At 51.3% G+C, this 19,343-nt stretch overlaps 1 protein-coding gene across 13 annotated transcripts in view; it reads left to right on the plus strand.

The window, feature by feature from the left end:
• LOC116951079 (ankyrin repeat domain-containing protein 17-like) overlaps window positions 1–19,343 on the plus strand; it is a 112,092-nt gene that overhangs the window by 15,316 nt on the left and 77,433 nt on the right. For 9 of the 13 annotated variants that reach the window (XM_076073225.1, XM_076073226.1, XM_032969461.2 and 6 more), the window contains exon 1: window positions 9,306–10,274. The exons of 1 other annotated variant lie outside the window; for it this stretch is intronic. In XM_076073225.1, the coding sequence (XP_075929340.1) occupies window positions 10,095–10,274 (180 nt within the window). In that variant the 5' untranslated portion in view covers window positions 9,306–10,094. Of the gene's footprint in view, window positions 1–253; window positions 2,755–9,305; window positions 10,275–19,343 lie in introns of those variants that run through there. 3 more of the 13 variants (XM_032969458.2, XM_032969463.2, XM_076073234.1) reach the window with 2 other exon arrangements.

Consider the following 19,343-nt stretch of genomic DNA (forward strand, 5'->3'; position numbering starts at 1 on the left):
CCACAATGGTCAGTGCGGTTTGGTGAAGATGTGGAGCATAAATTTAGATTTAAAGCTTTCGTGACTGCAGGGATTCATATTCTTGGTTCTTTTGGTAAAGTCGCGTAGAAGGGAAACAATAAAATAATAAAAATCTAAAACAATAAAATTCTGACGACGTTTCGACTGCAACACGAGCAATCATCATCAGGTGTGAAAACCACAGCAAAAAAAAGCCACTTTTTAAAAATTTTCTTGCTGTGGTTTTCACACCTGATGATGATTGCTTGTGTTGCAGTCGAAACGTCGTGAGAACTTTATTGTTCTATATTTTTATTATTTTATTGTTTCCCTTCTACGTGACTTTACCGAAAGAACCAATAATATGTGGAGCATAGTTGTGGAGACATAAGTACGGTACAACTGTAGATTGTGCTGCACTGCCCTGTTGCCCACATTGTAGCACAGGCCCCAGATGCCTATGACAATCAGGTGTGCATGCTGGTCATCTATCCAAGCATTAACCATGTTCAATTCCGCTTAGCTTTCAGGATCTGACTATCGGGTGCATTTCGGGTATGTATGCCCTGTAAGCTTACAGATGCGACCAAGCAGGTAAAATATGTTTAAATTGCAGGCTAAATAAGAAATGTGTCCCCACTTGTTTTCTTACTCCTAGTAAATATTTCGGTCAGAGGTTTGTGCAAATTAACATGTACAGACATGTGGTTGATGAGCTATATATAAAAAAAAGTTCCAGCCACTTCTGTGGCCTGCTCCTGAAAGGAGCAGGCGGGCATTGTGATTAACGTGTTTGTCCGCTCGCCTCCACAGTCAACAGTTTATCTTTTTTAGCGTGGTAGCTGAGCACAGGCCCACAATGCCCAGTGGCCAGCAACAAAACGGCACTCTCAGCACGAGAAACGTTGCAAAAGATAACAGTTAGCACGGTCCTTGAATTGAGCGAGGTTATCATCAGAGCTTGGGAAGAGAAACAATGAGAGGGAATTTAAAAGTGGAGCATGTGAGAGAATCGGAAAGAGAAGTGTTGTGACCTGCAGTGTAGTGGTGGTTGAACACAGTGTCTGGTACAGAGTCCTTAGCATTGGTGGAGTAATCTGTGCGTGAATTGTGCTTTGCCATTGGTCTCTGGTCCGGTGGTGCCTAATGCTGTACAGGCAGCGAGTAACGGGCTGACAGTGAATATTAGAGGAGTCCTCTGAAATTCCACCTGGTGGCGTTTGACCGCTCTTCTTGGAATCCTTATCAGCAGAAACATTCACCCATGAGATGGAATTTCTGAGCCTTTCCACATCACCTGATAACCACAACGAAGCTGGTATTGGCGGCGTTGATACGTTCAACCCTTTGACACATGTTGGCGCTTAGAATGTCTCTTTCAGACGATACATTGTTGTAGCCGCTCGGTGAAATAACGCGGCCTGTTTCCACTTGCGCCATGTGGATCGAGCGATAGCACGAATTGGGGAAGATTCACATCTGAAAAAAAAATGGCTGAAACACGTCACCTTGGGGATTTTGCTTGGTTTAGTGGCGAGGAAGACATTGGCAAGTTTTCACTGAAAATGTGATCCACGGTAACGTTCACAAACGTGTGTTTTTGTGCACACAGGTGCGTTTATGTTCAGGCCTACCATGCCTTGATTCATCCTCTCCACTCTTGAGTGTAATACAATACGCTGAACTTCGTGTTGTATTGTAAAAGAGACCGCCGGCTCGTATGGCCTTGTAGTAGAATATTTTTGGCAGTCTTTCGGTTTGTACTGTACGGCAGGGCGGTGCGGTGGTTATGCTTGAGCTTGGGTTCAGTTCCCGACTGGGGTGCCCTTCCATGGTTGTACTATGGATGGACTCACCCACTCCATAGGAATGTGGATATTTCCCCCACTGGCTCAGAGATGTAAATAGGAGATGAGCACCATTACCTCGATGCTCATTTGAGCTTGAATTCACTTTTACTTTTGTCCGCAGCATTGGCGTGTTGTGTTCCAGAATTTTCTTCTAATACTGTTTTTTTGGTGGAATAAAAAAGTCGTTTTACTTTTTTGGTTTATGTTGTGCAATATGAAAAGCCATACAGATAACATAAAGGTGTAATTAGGCAAAATAATCTCTGGAAATTGAGGAGCTTTGTTAAGACATAGCATTTACTCTTGGGCACCTTAAAATGTAAATGAGGTGCCCTTCACGTTAAAGTAAGCTCACTGGCGATGCGGTAAGTGTCAAGGTTACACCAATCCGCTGGAGGGAGTAGTGTGCACATCACATGACGCTGGCTCACATGGTTATGAGAGCATGCACTTAATGGGGGAAGCACAACCAATGTGTGGAAATGTCGGGGGCGGCTGCAACGCGCCGAGGCTGTAGCTGACTCTTTATGAACGTTGCCAGTCCTTGAGCCCTTTCACAGGCCGCACGGACCAGATTAAAGCCACATCTGTTTGGTCAGGCAAATTGTGCTGCAGAGTCTCCTCTGTCAGTCGATGGGACAGATGCTTTTGTTTCTGCTAGTGTCCACGCAGCATAAACTACTTTGTATGAGCCGTAAGACATTCAAATTGTTTACCACAGTTGCCGAGCACAGGCCCAGAAGCCCAAAGTAGCAAGTAGCTAGCACTATCAAGAGTTTAACGCTTGTCTTGATTTGAGAAAGGTTATAAGAAGTTGGGAAAATAGATGGTGGGAGGAGGGAATTCCAGAGTGGAGCAGTGCGAGGGAAGAAGCAGAACGAGAAGCGTTATAACCTACAGTTTGGTGAGTGGTTAACGGGAGTGGGTGAGTTGTGACCCACAGTGTGGTGAGTGGTTAACGGGAGTGGGTGAATTGCTGACCCCGGTGTGGTGATTCGTTAACGAGAGTGGGTGAGTTGTTGTGACTACAGTGTGGTGAGTGGGTGACGGGAGTGGGTGAGTTGTGACCTGCAGTGTGGTGAGTGGGTGACGGGAGTGGGTGAGTTGTTGTGACCCACAGTTTGGTGAGTTGTTGTGACCCACAGTTTGGTGAGTTGGTGATGGGAGTGGGTGAGTTATGACCGGGAGTGGGTGAGTTGTGACCCGCAGTGTGGTGAGTGGGTGATAGGAGTGGGTGAGTTGTTGTGACCTGCAGTGTGGTGAGAGGGTGAGTTGTTGTGACCTGCAATGTGGTGAGTGGGTTACAGGAATGGGTGAGTTGTTGTGACCTGCAGTGTGGTGAGCGGGTGATGGTAGTGGGTGAGTTGTGACCTGCTGTGTGGTGAGTTGTGACCCACTGTGGTGAGTGGGTGACGGTAGTGGGTGAGTTGTTGTGACCTGTGTGGTGAGTTGTGACCTGCTGTGTGGTGAATTGTGACGGGAGTGGGTGAGTTGTTGTGACCCACAGTGCGGTGAGTGGGTGACGGGAGTGGGTGAGTTGTAACCTGCAGTGTGTTGGGTGGGTGAGTTGGTGTGACCTGCAGTGTGGTGGGTGAGTGAGCGAGTTATGACCTGCAGTGTGGTAAGTGGGTTATGGGAGTGGGTGAGTTGTGACCCACAGTGTTGTGAGTGGGTGAGTTGGTGTGACCTGCAGTGTGGTGAGTGAGTGACGGTAGTGGGTGAGTTGTGACCTACAGTGTGGTGAGTGGGTGACGGCAGTGGGTGAGTTGTTGTGACCTACTGTGTGGTGAGTGGGTGACGGTAGTGGGTGAGTTGTTGTGACCTGCTGCGTGGTGAGTTGTGACCCACAGTGTGGTGAGTGGGTGATGGTAGTGGGTGAGTTGTTGTGACTTGCTGTGTGGTGAGTGGATGATGGTAGTGGGTGAGTTGTTGTGACCCGCAGTGTGGTGAGTGGGTGACGGTAGTGGGTGAGTTGTTGTGACCTGCAGTGTGGTGAGTTGGTGATGGGAGTGGGTGAGTTGTTGTGACCTGCTGTGTGGTGAGTTGGTGGGTGACGGGAGTGGGTGACTTGTGACGGGAGTGGGTGACTTGTGACGGGAGTGGGTGAGTTGTTGTGACCTGCTGTGTGGTGAGTGGGTGATGGTAGTGTGTGAGTTGTGACCTACAGTGTGGTGAGTTGGTGACGGTAGTGGGTGAGTTGTGACCTGCAGTGTGGTGAGTTGGTGATGGGAGTGGGTGAGTTGTTGTGACCTGCTGTGGTGACGGGAGTGGGTGAGTTGTTGTGACAGGAGTGGGTGAGTTGTTGTGACCTGCTGTGTGGTGAGTGGGTGATGGTAGTGTGTGAGTTGTTGTGACCTGCAGTGTAGTGAGTGACGGGAATGGGTGAGTTGTTGTGACCTGCAGTGTGGTGAGTGGGTGAGTTGGTGTGACCTTCAGTGTGGTGAGTGGGTGAGTTGGTGTGACCTTCAGTGTGGTGAGTGAGCTTGTTATGACCTGCAGTGTGGTGAGTGAGTGACGGTCGTGGGTGAGTTGTTGTGACCTGCAGTGTGGTGAGTGGGTGACGGTAGTGCGTGAGTTGTAACCTGCAGTGTGGTGAGTTGTGACCTGCAGTGTGGTGAGTGGGTGAGTTGGTGTGACCTTCAGTGTGGTGAGTGGGTGACGGTAGTGGGTGAGTTGTAACCTGCAGTGTGGTGAGTGGGTGAGTTAGTGTGACCTTCAGTGTGGTGAGTGGGTGATGGCAGTGGGTGAGTTGTTGTGACCTGCTGTGTGGTGAGAGTGACGGGAATGGGTGAGTTGTAACCTGCAGTGTGGTGAGTGGGTGAGTTGGTGTGACCTTCAGTGTGGTGAGTGGGTGAGTTGGTGTGACCTTCAGTGTGGTGAGTGGGTGACGGTAGTGTGGGTGGGTTGTTGTGACCTGCAGTGTGGTGAGTGGGTGATGGTAGTGGGTGAGTTGTTGTGACCTGCTGTGTGGTGAGTGTGACGGGAATGGGTAAGTTGTTGTGACCTGCTGTGTGGTGAGTGGGTGAGTTGGTGTGACCTTCAGTGTGGTGAGTGGGTGACGGTAGTGGGTGGGTTGTGACCTGCAGTGTGGTGAGTGGGTGACGGTAGTGAGTGAGTTGTTGTGACCTGCAGTGTGGTGAGTTGTGACGGTAGTGGGTAAGTTGTGACCCACAGTGTGGCGAGTGGGTGATGGTAGTGGGTGAGTTGTTGTGACCTGCTGTGTGGTGAGTGTGACGGGAATGGGTGAGTTGTAACCTGCAGTGTGGTGAGTGGGTGAGTTGGTGTGACCTTCAGTGTGGTGAGTGGGTGAGTTGGTGTGACCTTCAGTGTGGTGAGTGGGTGACGGTAGTGTGGGTGGGTTGTTGTGACCTGCAGTGTGGTGAGTGGGTGACGGTAGTGGGTGAGTTGTTGTGACCTGCTGTGTGGTGAGTGTGATGGGAATGGGTGGGTTGTAGCCTGCAGTGTGGTGAGTGGGTGAGTTGGTGTGACCTTCAGTGTGGTGAGTGGGTGAGTTGGTGTGACCTTCAGTGTGGTGAGTGGGTGACGGTAGTGGGTGGGTTGTGACCTGCAGTGTGGTGAGTGGATGACGGTAGTGGGTGAGTTGTTGTGACTCACAGTGTGGCGAGTGGGTGATGGTAGTGGGTGAGTTGTTGTGACCTGCTGTGTGGTGAGTGTGACGGGAATGGGTGAGTTGTAACCTGCAGTGTGGTGAGTGGGTGAGTTGGTGTGACCTTCAGTGTGGTGAGTGGGTGAGTTGGTGTGACCTTTAGTGTGGTGAGTGGGTGACGGTAGTGTGGGTGGGGTGTTGTGACCTGCAGTGTGGTGAGTGGGTGATGGTAGTGGGTGAGTTGTTGTGACCTGCTGTGTGGTGAGTGTGATGGGAATGGGTGGGTTGTAACCTGCAGTGTGGTGAGTGGGTGAGTTGGTGTGACCTTCAGTGTGGTGAGTGGGTGAGTTGGTGTGACCTTCAGTGTGGTGAGTGGGTGACGGTAGTGTGTGAGTTGTTGTGACCTGCAGTGTGGTGAGTGGGTGACGGTAGTGGGTGAGTTGTGACCTGCTGTGTGGTGAGTGACGGGAATGGGTAAGTTGTTGTGACCTGCTGTGTGGTGAGTGGGTGAGTTGGTGTGACCTTCAGTGTGGTGAGTGGGTGACGGTAGTGGGTGGGTTGTGACCTGCAGTGTGGTGAGTGGGTGACGGTAGTGGGTGAGTTGTTGTGACCTGCAGTGTGGTGAGTGGGTGACGGTAGTGGGTGAGTTGTTGTGACCCACAGTGTGGCGAGTGGGTAATGGTAGTGGGTGAGTTGTTGTGACCTGTGTGGTGAGTGTGACGGGAATGGGTGAGTTGTAACCTGCAGTGTGGTGAGTGGGTGAGTTGGTGTGACCTTCAGTGTGGTGAGTGGCTGAGTTGGTGTGACCTTCAGTGTGGTGAGTGGGTGACGGTAGTGTGGGTGGGTTGTTGTGACCTGCAGTGTGGTGAGTGGGTGACGGTAGTGGGTGACGGTAGTGGGTGAGTTGTTGTGTCCTGCTGTGTGGTGAGTGTGATGGGAATGGGTGGGTTGTAACCTGCAGTGTGGTGAGTGGGTGAGTTGGTGTGACCTTCAGTGTGGTGAGTGGGTGAGTTGGTGTGACCTTCAGTGTGGTGAGTGGGTGACGGTAGTGGGTGGGTTGTGACCTGCAGTGTGGTGAGTGGATGACGGTAGTGGGTGAGTTGTTGTGACCCACAGTGTGGCGAGTGGGTGATGGTAGTGGGTGAGTTGTTGTGACCTGCTGTGTGGTGAGTGTGACGGGAATGGGTGAGTTGTAACCTGCAGTGTGGTGAGTGGGTGAGTTGGTGTGACCTTCAGTGTGGTGAGTGGGTGAGTTGGTGTGACCTTCAGTGTGGTGAGTGGGTGACGGTAGTGTGGGTGGGGTGTTGTGACCTGCAGTGTGGTGAGTGGGTGATGGTAGTGGGTGAGTTGTTGTGACCTGTGTGGTGAGTGTGATGGGAATGGGTGGGTTGTAACCTGCAGTGTGGTGAGTGGGTGAGTTGGTGTGACCTTCAGTGTGGTGAGTGGGTGAGTTGGTGTGACCTTCAGTGTGGTGAGTGGGTGACGGTAGTGTGTGAGTTGTTGTGACCTGCAGTGTGGTGAGTGGGTGACGGTAGTGGGTGAGTTGTGACCTGCTGTGTGGTGAGTGTGACGGGAATGGGTAAGTTGTTGTGACCTGCTGTGTGGTGAGTGGGTGAGTTGGTGTGACCTTCAGTGTGGTGAGTGGGTGACGGTAGTGGGTGGGTTGTGACCTGCAGTGTGGTGAGTGGGTGACGGTAGTGGGTGAGTTGTTGTGACCTGCAGTGTGGTGAGTGGGTGACGGTAGTGGGTGAGTTGTTGTGACCCACAGTGTGGCGAGTGGGTAATGGTAGTGGGTGAGTTGTTGTGACCTGTGTGGTGAGTGTGACGGGAATGGGTGAGTTGTAACCTGCAGTGTGGTGAGTGGGTGAGTTGGTGTGACCTTCAGTGTGGTGAGTGGGTGAGTTGGTGTGACCTTCAGTGTGGTGAGTGGGTGACGGTAGTGTGGGTGGGTTGTTGTGACCTGCAGTGTGGTGAGTGGGTGACGGTAGTGGGTGACGGTAGTGGGTGAGTTGTTGTGACCTGCTGTGTGGTGAGTGGGTGAGTTGGTGTGACCTTCAGTGTGGTGAGTGGGTGAGTTGTTGTGACCTGCAGTGTGGTGAGTGGGTGACGGTAGTGGGTGAGTTGTTGTGACCTGCTGTGTGGTGAGTGGGTGAGTTGGTGTGACCTTCAGTGTGGTGAGTGGGTGAGTTGGTGTGACCTTCAGTGTAGTGAGTGGGTGACGGTAGTGGGTGGGTTGTTGTGACCTGCAGTGTGGTGAGTGGGTGATGGTAGTGGGTGAGTTGTGACCTGCTGTATGGTGAGTGTGACGGGAATGGGTAAGTTGTTGTGACCTGCTGTGTGGTGAGTGGGTGAGTTGTTGTGACCTTCAGTGTGGTGAGTGGGTGAGTTGGTGTGACCTTCAGTGTGGTGAGTGGGTGACGGTAGTGGGTGGGTTGTGACCTGCAGTGTGGTGAGTGGATGACGGTAGTGGGTGAGTTGTTGTGACCCACAGTGTGGCGAGTGGGTGATGGTAGTGGGTGAGTTGTTGTGACCTGCTGTGTGGTGAGTGTGACGGGAATGGGTGAGTTGTAACCTGCAGTGTGGTGAGTGGGTGAGTTGGTGTGACCTTCAGTGTGGTGAGTGGGTGAGTTGGTGTGACCTTCAGTGTGGTGAGTGGGTGACGGTAGTGTGGGTGGGGTGTTGTGACCTGCAGTGTGGTGAGTGGGTGATGGTAGTGGGTGAGTTGTTGTGACCTGTGTGGTGAGTGTGATGGGAATGGGTGGGTTGTAACCTGCAGTGTGGTGAGTGGGTGAGTTGGTGTGACCTTCAGTGTGGTGAGTGGGTGAGTTGGTGTGACCTTCAGTGTGGTGAGTGGGTGACGGTAGTGTGTGAGTTGTTGTGACCTGCAGTGTGGTGAGTGGGTGACGGTAGTGGGTGAGTTGTGACCTGCTGTGTGGTGAGTGTGACGGGAATGGGTAAGTTGTTGTGACCTGCTGTGTGGTGAGTGGGTGAGTTGGTGTGACCTTCAGTGTGGTGAGTGGGTGACGGTAGTGGGTGGGTTGTGACCTGCAGTGTGGTGAGTGGGTGACGGTAGTGGGTGAGTTGTTGTGACCTGCAGTGTGGTGAGTGGGTGACGGTAGTGGGTGAGTTGTTGTGACCCACAGTGTGGCGAGTGGGTAATGGTAGTGGGTGAGTTGTTGTGACCTGTGTGGTGAGTGTGACGGGAATGGGTGAGTTGTAACCTGCAGTGTGGTGAGTGGGTGAGTTGGTGTGACCTTCAGTGTGGTGAGTGGGTGAGTTGGTGTGACCTTCAGTGTGGTGAGTGGGTGACGGTAGTGTGGGTGGGTTGTTGTGACCTGCAGTGTGGTGAGTGGGTGACGGTAGTGGGTGACGGTAGTGGGTGAGTTGTTGTGACCTGCTGTGTGGTGAGTGGGTGAGTTGGTGTGACCTTCAGTGTGGTGAGTGGGTGAGTTGTTGTGACCTGCAGTGTGGTGAGTGGGTGACGGTAGTGGGTGAGTTGTTGTGACCTGCTGTGTGGTGAGTGGGTGAGTTGGTGTGACCTTCAGTGTGGTGAGTGGGTGAGTTGGTGTGACCTTCAGTGTAGTGAGTGGGTGACGGTAGTGGGTGGGTTGTTGTGACCTGCAGTGTGGTGAGTGGGTGATGGTAGTGGGTGAGTTGTGACCTGCTGTATGGTGAGTGTGACGGGAATGGGTAAGTTGTTGTGACCTGCTGTGTGGTGAGTGGGTGAGTTGTTGTGACCTTCAGTGTGGTGGGTGAATGAGCTTGTTATGACCTGCAGTGTGGTGGGTGGGTGACGGGAGTGGGTGAGTTATTGTGACCTGCTGTGTGTTGGGTGGGTGGGTAATTGAGCGACTTGCTGTGACCTGTAGTGTTTGTTGAGCACAGTGTATAGACAGTTCTCAACATGGGTGTCGTAACCATGGTCGTAGCGATATAAGAGTGATTAGAACTCGACTGTGGATGTATCGTATTTGGATGTTGCTAAATGGCTGTGTTATCGTGTTTAGCTGCAGGGTATTCACGTAAATGTAATCTATTAATATGTAACTTAGTTTTAGCCTCCAGTGGAAATGGGTTTTTTTTGCGATTGCAATTTTCAGGTGCCGCGAGACATTTTCAGTCCACTGCTTGACGATTGCCTTGTCTGTCCGGCTGGGCTGGAGTCCATGTCACGCACGCTGTGTCCAGGTTTAATTGCTGCAAGTCCTCATTGTTTGTGCCTCGTGTATGTAGCGTCGTTTGAGTTGCTCAATTAAATTGTAGATTTTACATTTTACATGAGGTGGTGGCTAATGTGTTATTGCATAGAGCCATTTGTCCCGTAACTTGAAACATTGCCCGTGTTGTTTTGTAGCAAACGCTGCATATCGACGTTCTTCGTTTGAGTAGCGGTTTTTCATTTTCGGTTTTAGGAGCCCCGAGCACAATGGAATAATTCCGTTCACGACTAAAAGAAGCCGTGATATGATCAAAACCACGGGATAATCACGTAGGTTTGGCTTTCATTTTTTTCGTCGCCTTCCCCTCCTCCCCCCTTTTGTCTCGCCGCCCGTGGTACGGTCCAACAAAGCCCAGGGATAGACTCCCTCGAGAATGGAAGAGTCCAGCTCGAGTTTCTCTCGCTCACTTCCGGCCGCATGGCAACACCCCTTGCCGACGTCCTCCACATGGTAGCGCCCTGCTGCCTCACTCGGTCACGTTGCTCGCCTGGCCGCCCGCAAGCGCAACGCAGGGACGGGGGGAAACATGGCAGACTGGCTGTCACCATGGTGGAATTAGCCGAAATGGAAGCGTACGTTTTGGAGGACCTCTTAGAGGTAAGGCGGGGACCGGGTGGTGGTGGTGGTGGTAGTGCTGGTGGGGGGTGGGTGGCCCTCGTCGTTTGCGTCCGCGGAGCCGACGTCTCTCCGGCTCGTTTTGTACAGCTCTCGTATGTCGCGCGGTTAAAGGCGAACGGGAAGGGCACCAAAAAAAAACCCGGCAGGGTTTGGACGGACGGCGTTGGTGGAACTGCCCCTCCCCCTTCCCCCCGTGCCGCGCTTATCTCGATTTGCCCACCGCGATAAGGCCTCGGTCGGGCAATAATTCTTTGCCACCGAAGCTGCCCCCCCTCCCCCCCTATATGCGTTGAGGCGGTCGGTCGCTAGCCCCCCCCCCCCCCTGCGAGCCCGTGCGGTCTCGCCTCGTCGACTGGGCCCCGCTGCGCACGCGGGCGGGCGGGCGGAGCGACAAGGAGTGGGGGGTGGTGGTGGTGGTGGTGGTTATTGTTTTGCTCCACGCCGCCGCCTGGGCGCGTTGCATTCCTCTCATTCACGCGGGCTTCTCTCTGGGCAGCCGAGACGGGCCTGCCGATGAAGGGCAAGCGCGCGGCGCGCTGGTCTTGCTTGGCCACTGGGCGTGCTCTGGAATCGGCCCGGGGTGGCCGCCGGTGCCATCACTGGGGGAGGAAACGTGTGGCGTCCTCTACGACTCAAATAAGCGACTCGTTGAGGGACAGCTGGGTCTGGGCGACTGACCGTGGCTTCATTCCGCTGGCCAATAGCGGCTGATAAATAGTCCTCAAAATAAACTTCCTGGGTGCACGCACATGGACACGGCAGGCTTTTTAAATTATTTGCATGTGACTTGGCTCTAGGGGGAGAGGGTAGTTGGGAATGCTGCTGCTGTTGCTGTGTGTGGGTGAGAGGGTAGTTGGGAATGTTGCTGCTGTGTATGTGAGAGGGTAGTTGGGAATGTTGCTGCTGTGTGGGTGGGTGAGAGGGTAGTTGGGAATGTTGCTGTTGCTGTGTGTGGGTGAGAGGGTAGTTGGGAATGTTGCTGCTGTTGCTGTGTGGGTGAGTGGGTAGTTGGGAATGCTGCTGTGTGGGTGAGAGGGTAGTTGGGAATGTTGCTGTTGCTGTGTGGGTGAGAGGGTAGTTGGGAATGCTGCTGCTGTGTGTGGGTGAGAGGGTAGTTGGGAATGCTGCTGTGTGTGGGTGAGAGGGTGGTTGGGAATGTTGCTGTGTGTGGGTGAGAGGGTAGTTGGGAATGTTGCTGCTGTGTGTGAGAGGGTAGTTGGGAATGCTGCTGCTGTGTGTGGGTGAGAGGGTAGTTGGGAATGTTGCTGTGTGTGGGTGAGAGGGTGGTTGGGAATGTTGCTGTGTGTGGGTGAGAGGGTAGTTGGGAATGTTGCTGCTGTGTGGGTGAGAGGGTAGTTGGGAATGTTGCTGCTGTGTGTGGGTGAGAGGGTAGTTGGGTGCTGCTGCTGTGTGTGGGTGAGAGGGTAGTTGGGAATGCTGCTGCTGTGTGTGGGTGAGAGGGTAGTTGGGAATGCTGCTGTGTGGGTGAGAGGGTAGTTGGGAATGTTGCTGCTGTGTGGGTGAGAGGGTAGTTGGGAATGCTGCTGCTGTGTGTGGGTGAGAGGGTAGTTGGGAATGCTGCTGTGTGTGAGAGGGTGGTTGGGAATGTTGCTGTGTGTGGGTGAGAGGGTAGTTGGGAATTCTGCTGCTGTTGCTGTGTGGAGCGTTGGTAATAAATGATGGTAGGAGTTGTGTGAGGGGGGGCTATGAGAGGGCAGTTTAGGGGGCGTGTAGAGTCGGGGGGGGGGGTGTTCGGCTTGGTTAAGCGTGTTCGAGTTGAGTCATCCCCTGTGTGCAAGGGAAGTGCCCTTAGTGGCAGAATAATATGGCACTGCAGCAGCTGTAGAAGGGAAGGGGGGGTGGAGAGGATGCTGTAGAACGCAGCTCTCTTTCATTTTTCTCCCTCTGCCACCTTGGATGTTGCTGCTCTTCTGCCCACTTTCCGCTCCCTTCCCGGTCTACTCGCTGGCACGTGAGTGAGTGCGTGCCCTGCGCGTATGCACGCTGGACCGTGATGGAGGTATCGTTCTAGGCTGACCGCGGGCCCGCCACTGACTGTTAGCGTGCGGGCGGGCGGGCACAGGCAAGAGCGAGCGGCCTTGCGTGCCTTTGGCAGTGCAAGTCGTCGGTACTCTTTGTCGGCTGCGTAAGCGCCAGGCGCAGTGTGGCCCTGGAGGTTGCCCAGCTGTTAAAAAAAAAAGCCAGATTGGCGGTACGAAATTGTTCGCTCGCCTTTTCCGCACAAAATGCTTGCATTTCTTTCTCACCGATGTGCCACCAAAGCTACAAAACCACCCTTTGACCACCTGCTAGTCAGCGGACCCTGCGTCTGTGTTCGCTGAATGCGGCATCACCCACAGGGACTTGGCGAAGCTTTTGTCTGTTTTGAACGGCTAACACCGTCGGAGCGCTCACCGGATTTTGAAGTGTGCCTCGCACGGACACGCCGCGTGTGCGTCATAAATACACGCAATTCGTGCACGTTGGTACAATTTTTGTCGCTCGTTTTTGTTGGCCGTGTCTGTCTCGTTTGAACCGCAAGCTGCGTTTCCCAGAACGTGTCCATCGGCGCAATTTAATCGAGAGGGAGGGAGAAGCAGGGGAGACGCCGCAACGTGGTTTTGTAGAGGCGCAGCACGGCCCCCCCGATCGCAAGGTCGTCCCTTCGCATCCAACCGCGTGGTCGTGTCGGCCCCGTGGTCTCCGGTGGGAAGTCAACAATGGTTGTCCCCGTGGAGACGGCGGTTCCTGCCATAGCAACGTGGAATTCCCACCGCCACTGGCTGAGAAACCGCCAGTGCCGCCAAGCACCGCCCCAAAGCTTCATGGAGCAGTTGGGAACGCTGTGCTCTTTTTGAGTAGAAACGAGAGTGAAAAGCAGGTCTCTTGTGTCTTTGTATTTCTTCCTTAATAAGGCAACCTTTAAGCCCCCATTGATGCTTTTGATACAGTAGCTGGTTTAACCGGCTCAACAGCGCACGGTGCAATCTTCAACGACATTTGCACGTTTTACCTTTGTTTGGCATTCGCTCACATTTCGCAGAGGCCACGTGAATGGAGCTGTTAACCCTCGGAACGCTGCCCATGGCCGTGCGTGATGGAGTTAAATTGCGCTTTATGAAAATGAATAATTGAGTACATTTGGTATCGTTGCCATTTATTTATGGCAAGGCTACTACGAAGGCGCTATTTCATAGACGTCTGCAGTAATTTCACCCTTAGGGGGCGGTGTTGCAATGTACCGATCCCCATCGAGTCATTTGAGGTTATTTCTAAATTTGTGCAAATTTGGACCGTGACGCCGACACAATGGCCGACTTATTTCGGATGCCACGAAACGTTCACCGTGACGCAGTCGGCGTGATTTTTTTTTGCGGTTTGCACACCACCACCCCCAACCACCAACCCAAGTAATAACCAGGGCGGCCTTTTGTGTTCGAGCCGCTACAGCAAGAGGCAAACGTCCTACATCTGGGCCGTGTGTCACTGGCTCGAACCCGTCAGAATGCATCTCGTCACTATGCACTACGGAGCTGAAACTCGCTCTATGACCGTCGCTCGTCGAGTGAATATTTCAATGCTCATTAAACCCTTGGCGTCATTCACATGATGGAAAGCCTGTAAAATGGTGATTGGAGAAGTGCGTTGTTGTAATGTGCTTGCTCTTTCGCAAGGCAAATCAGAAATTCAAAGGTGTATTTGAAGTGTTAAAGGGTAGCCGGAAATGCAATTTTTTTTTCAAGTGGGAGTTTAATCTTGAGCAGCGTGGTGCCAGACAGAATGTCCAATTACCTGGAAGTGTGCGACTACATTAACAGCGGCAAACGGAACATCAGATACCTTCTATTGTGTTACCGTGCCCAAAATATAAATAGCGCGTTCAAATAAATGATAGCCATGGTTGGTTGGGTTCAGCCCTGTCAAACCAGGAAATTGAGATTATTGTTTAATTGTTGTCGCAGTCTTTAGAATCTTTTCACAGATGTCCTGTAGGGGGTGGGTCAGAAAGCTAGAGCTTCAAACAATATCACCGTCAATCCACCGCTGGATGAGGGCCTCCCCCACACCCGTGTGGGTTACTTGAGCGTACGTTGTGCCGGTCAGTGTGGGTTGGTGAAGGTCGGGGAGCATGGATCTGAAGGCTTGGAAGTACAGTATTTTACTGTACTGCCTTGTCATCCTCACGATGTAGCTGCCCCACTTGTGCATGTGGTGAACTCAAAAGCATGTCTTTGACACTCGTTTTTGCAGCATTGATTATAATAATTGGCGAGGCCCATAATGATGCACCGGTTTCTTCGATTCTCACACTGGCGATGCGCATGCGCTTATTTTATATGTGTAGAAGTCCAAAAACCAGCGCAATTTCTTGCTCAGTTGTAAGGTTTAGGCCTTGGTGCTCGTCTCCCCGGTTTACAACCTGGCGCAGCCAGTGGTAGAAATTCCACGCTCCTCTGGTCGGGGTCTCTCCCACAGAAAAATCGCTCGACTTCCCCACAAAGTGCTACTTTATTAACCTCGTGCGTAGCGGGGCACTTGCCGCTCGACCGCTTGGCCACAGATGAGTCATGTCACGTGTCACGGCCTCGTCCCATAACTCCTGCGACTGCTGGTAAGGCTCTTCTTTCACTACAATCAAAAACAAGGAATCGATTGATTAGAATTGTGACCCTGAATTGTGCCATTTCATCCCGTCGCCAGGCGTGGGAGAACCGTGAATAGTTTTGACGGTTACGTTGTTGTGATGCCAGAGGAATGTGGGAGACAAGGCCGTGACATGTACGTGAGTGAGAGCTGCCCTTGGCTACGCATGATAACTGCATAATGGGCATTCAACGCATTAGACAGCCCGTTGGGTTTCAGGTGTGTGATTGAATGTAAGACAAAATGTTGACTTGGATTTCGGATGTGTGGTGGTGGTGCCCGGCTCGCTTGAGTGAGCAGCTATCGATGGCAATGTGATGCAAACACCCAGCGGGTAGGCGCCTGATCCGTCCTTTATCGCTTTTCTGGTACAGTGTACACATTTCACACACAAGAGGTGGCTCGTCTCAACCACGTAAATATACGGGATTTGTGAAATTGGTCAAAATTGGTGGCAAAAATGGAAATTGCAAAGACGCTTGGCCCGGCGTGTTTGTCTGAAAATTCTGGTGATGCATTTACTGGTGTTAATTATATGAATTGTCTCACTTATGTTCCGACACGTCTCGTTTAACGATTCGGAATTATAAATTTGCGCGTTTAACATTCGTCAGGACGAAAAAAAAAAGTAGGTGGGTTGTGACAGGGCACGTCATGGCCAGAAGGGACGCTGGTCAAGAGTAAGGAAGTAGTGGAAGCCACCGGGGAGATGAGAGATGACATCGAATCAATCATGTGCTGGTACTGGGTGAACGCTTGCATTGCACAATCGTTGGGAGGTGGAGGCAGCTTTGGGAGCTCTTCATCCAGCAGTGGATGGATCGTGCCTGACGATAATGATTGAGTTTTGTTTAGTTAATTTTTCAAGTGCTATTTTTCTGCATTTTTTAATGTTTGCAGGTCTCCCTCACAAAAATCGACTTCTAGTCTCGCTTGCCTTTCGTACATGCACAGCCCTTTTCGCAATCCAATCCTGGATGAAGGCCCCTCCCCCCCCATACCTTGCGTGTTTTGGAATTTATTTTGAACTTGCTTTACCACGCTGATTAATTCCGGTTGGTGAAGGTGGGGGGGGTGCATACATAGGGGGGTATTTGAGTACAGTACAGCAATGTATTTTACTGCCCTGCTGTCCACAACACAGCCAGTGACGACATCCAGCATGTGACGTGTACACTGGGCACTCACCCAAGCAAGTGCTTTTTTAGCCTCATCCCTGCTTCGCTTCTGAGATCTGACTGGACATATTCCGGGTGATTTGGTCATAACGCTCGTTTACATGGTTTTTTAAAAACGTGTGGTTTCTATGCGCTTGTGCCACCTTTGACATTGCGTGTGTCCGTCCGTCCGTCTGTACGGCTGGAGGAGCTGCGTTGAGGATTTCTTATAGTGAGAACTGGAGACGGGGCCCCGCGTTTGGTGTGCGGCCTTTACGCCGATGTTTGGCTTGCTTCTGGATATTTGAGGGCTTTCTGACACAACCCTTGTCCGCCATGGATTGACACATTGAAGACTGCACACGTAACCCGTAAAAAAAAGATTAATCCTACGGTGATGGTAAATTAACTTTTATTTTAACAACGGATTGCTTTCTAGGCAGCGCTCGTCACGTGTGTCAAGTCTCGTTGATTTCACATTGGGTTTCTCTTAAATTCATGAATAGTTTTTCTTCCTGCGGTTTGTGCTTCATTGTGTATCATGCAGAGAGTCCTGTACATCTGAAAGGCCTTTTGATATTTTTTTCCTGTATTTTCTGTTTGCACAGTCACATAATCACTTTAAGATGTTTTCTTGTTCATGTTTTTTGTTTGTTGCGGTTGCACCCGATTCAAGAGCCGAATGGCTCACAGGGCTATACCAAATAAATGAACTATGAACTATGAACTTTTTGTTAAGGAAAACTGTACGGGCATCGATGTACTGTCCTCGGGTGATGGTTAACGTGATGTTCCTTCAGTGTAAGCATATTAAAGGAATCTCTGCTTATATAAATCTCATTAGGCTTAACGGTGCTCGCTGTTTTACCGTAAAGCAAAGCGCTGCTCCAAGAGGTGGTGCCGCAGTCCGGTGTGGAATGCCACGATGTAATTATTGTGTAAAACGGAAAACAGACCCAGCGCTGCGAAGCTGCAAATGAAGTCCCCAGATGATGACGTCCTAACGTATCCCAGGCGTCGAAGTTAAATTTAATGCAAACACTGTGAGTGCAAAGGTCTTTCCACGTGACTTCCCTTTGTTTCCAAGACCGACTTCATACGGCTTAATGTGGTTTGACTCAACTGTAGTGAAGCATTCGAAAGGTTTGATTAAGGCCTTGATTTTAAAATCAAAACAGGTGTGTATTTATATTCTTGGTTCTTTCGTTAAAGTCACCACGTAGAAGGGAAACAATAAAATAATAAAAATATATAAAACAATAAAATTCTCACGACGTTTCGACTGCAACACAAAGCAATCGTCATCAGGTGTGAAAAACCACAGCAAGAAAAAATTGTATTTCTCTTTGGCGTCGATTTAAAATGGCTACTTAACAAAATAAATAGGCACACTATTCTCCTCCCCCACATATGTCCCTCCGCACTGAAAATATATACAAGTATCTTCTTTACTCATCCCGGCAGCGACACAGCCTTCTGAGGGTGCATAATTTTACCAGCGTTGGTTCTCAACACAGGCAAAACTCTCTGAGGTTTGATACAGTGTCTCATCGGCCAGAGTCAGACTCGGCTTGAACCAATGCTGGTGAACTGCCAGATGTTTGTCGGCAAAGGGAGGAGGGGGGGGGGGTGCCCTTGCATGGCTGGTCTATGTCAGGAAAAGTGCCACAGATTAATACAAAATAAAATCTTACTTTATTTGAGAGCCAAGTACCCTCTCCGTTAAAAGTGGGTCCCAGTTCGATGCAACGACCACAAACTGCGCAGCAGCGAAGTGAACGCTGCTGTCACGTGATTGCATGCATGCAATTGTGTGTACGTGTGTTCAACTTCTTTCGCTCTTTACTGCTGCCAATTATTGGACAATGGGCAGCAGTGGACGAGAGCGTGCAGATGCCCGCTCGTTATTTTGTGCAAGAGAAAAGAACGTTACAAATGTGCATGCGCGCACACACACATTATATTACTCGGGCCTGCTCAACGTTGGGGGGGTGGGGGGTGTCTCTGAAACTGAGAATGGAATTTAAGGAAAAAAAGGCGAGTCAGGAAAACAAATTCCTTTCCTTTTACCTTCGTGTCTAACATGCCCTCTCCACCCTCGCAAGAGCAGACATCAAGACGAGCCTTTGGAACTCGTACTGCTGCTCGATAGTCTGTCCTGCCCAGGTTGCTTTGGCCTAACATGAAGCTATAAACCATTAAACTAAACTATTTTATTTTACCAGGTAGGGCCCACTGAGTTATGTAGCTCTTCAGAAGCGACCTGGCTCTCACAAATGATAGCGCAGCGAAGTGGCTTATCAGGTGGAGAATTATAACAGCCAATTACTCTTAAGTTCATGTTTCTAAATGTGGAGGGAAAAACCGGAGGACCCGGAGGAAAAATTACGCCACCACTTGGAGAACATATAAAAAAAATATATACAGCAAGCATCATGATCGGGATCGAACCCACTACTTCCTGTATACCAGGCGAGGTAGCTAACATCTTGCTACCGTGGGGTAGAGCGCCAAAGGCGAAGGTGCGGCCCTGCAATCGCTCACACCACTGGTGGCGGAAGGGCTTCCGCTAGGGGGAGCCATACAGGGTATTTGATCTCCTCTTCCGCATTGACTAGACGTGTTGGAAAAGGTGGGTGTACCCACACTTTTACCCACCACACGTCGGGTGCCAATTCACCACCACTGGGGTGAGTCCTGTTTACACTGCTGGGCGGACAGGCGGTGGAGGGGCGGCAGGGTTTTGAGAAACTTGCCCCGATGATTTCGGCTGACGCGCCGGGAGATGGAATGGCACCGGCGACGTACCAGTTTGCAATTCCAGTGCGGTACCTGTTAATCTCTTCACTGCCAATGCCGCCGCCACTGCAAAACTTGAAGGGGAAACCTCTTTGATACATTAATAATGATACCAATCGAGAAATGCAGAGAGAGCTTAAACATATATTTTTTTCAATGCTGCTGTTCGACACCTGGCAGTGCCACGTCGCTTGGCGAAGCGCCGCCGCTTGAGGCTGCGGTTTGAACTGGTCGGGGATGCGAGCGTCGACTCGTCACAAAGCCTGCATAATCCCTGTCAGTTTTCCTGCCAGTTGTCTGCAGTGTTTAATGGCGCGATCAGGGTCGGCGTATGTACGTTTAACTTTTTTCGCGCAGTACTTAGCTAACGGTGCTAATCGGAGGTGTGGGTGGGGGGGTGGGTGAAGGCCAACACACGAAACATGTGGCAGGATAGGGACATTCATTG

Source organism: Petromyzon marinus, chromosome 41, assembly GCF_048934315.1.
Source record: "Petromyzon marinus isolate PM22_M1 ecotype Great Lakes invasive population chromosome 41, UKy_Petmar_22M1.pri1.0, whole genome shotgun sequence".
Lineage (NCBI taxonomy): Eukaryota > Metazoa > Chordata > Hyperoartia > Petromyzontiformes > Petromyzontidae > Petromyzon > Petromyzon marinus.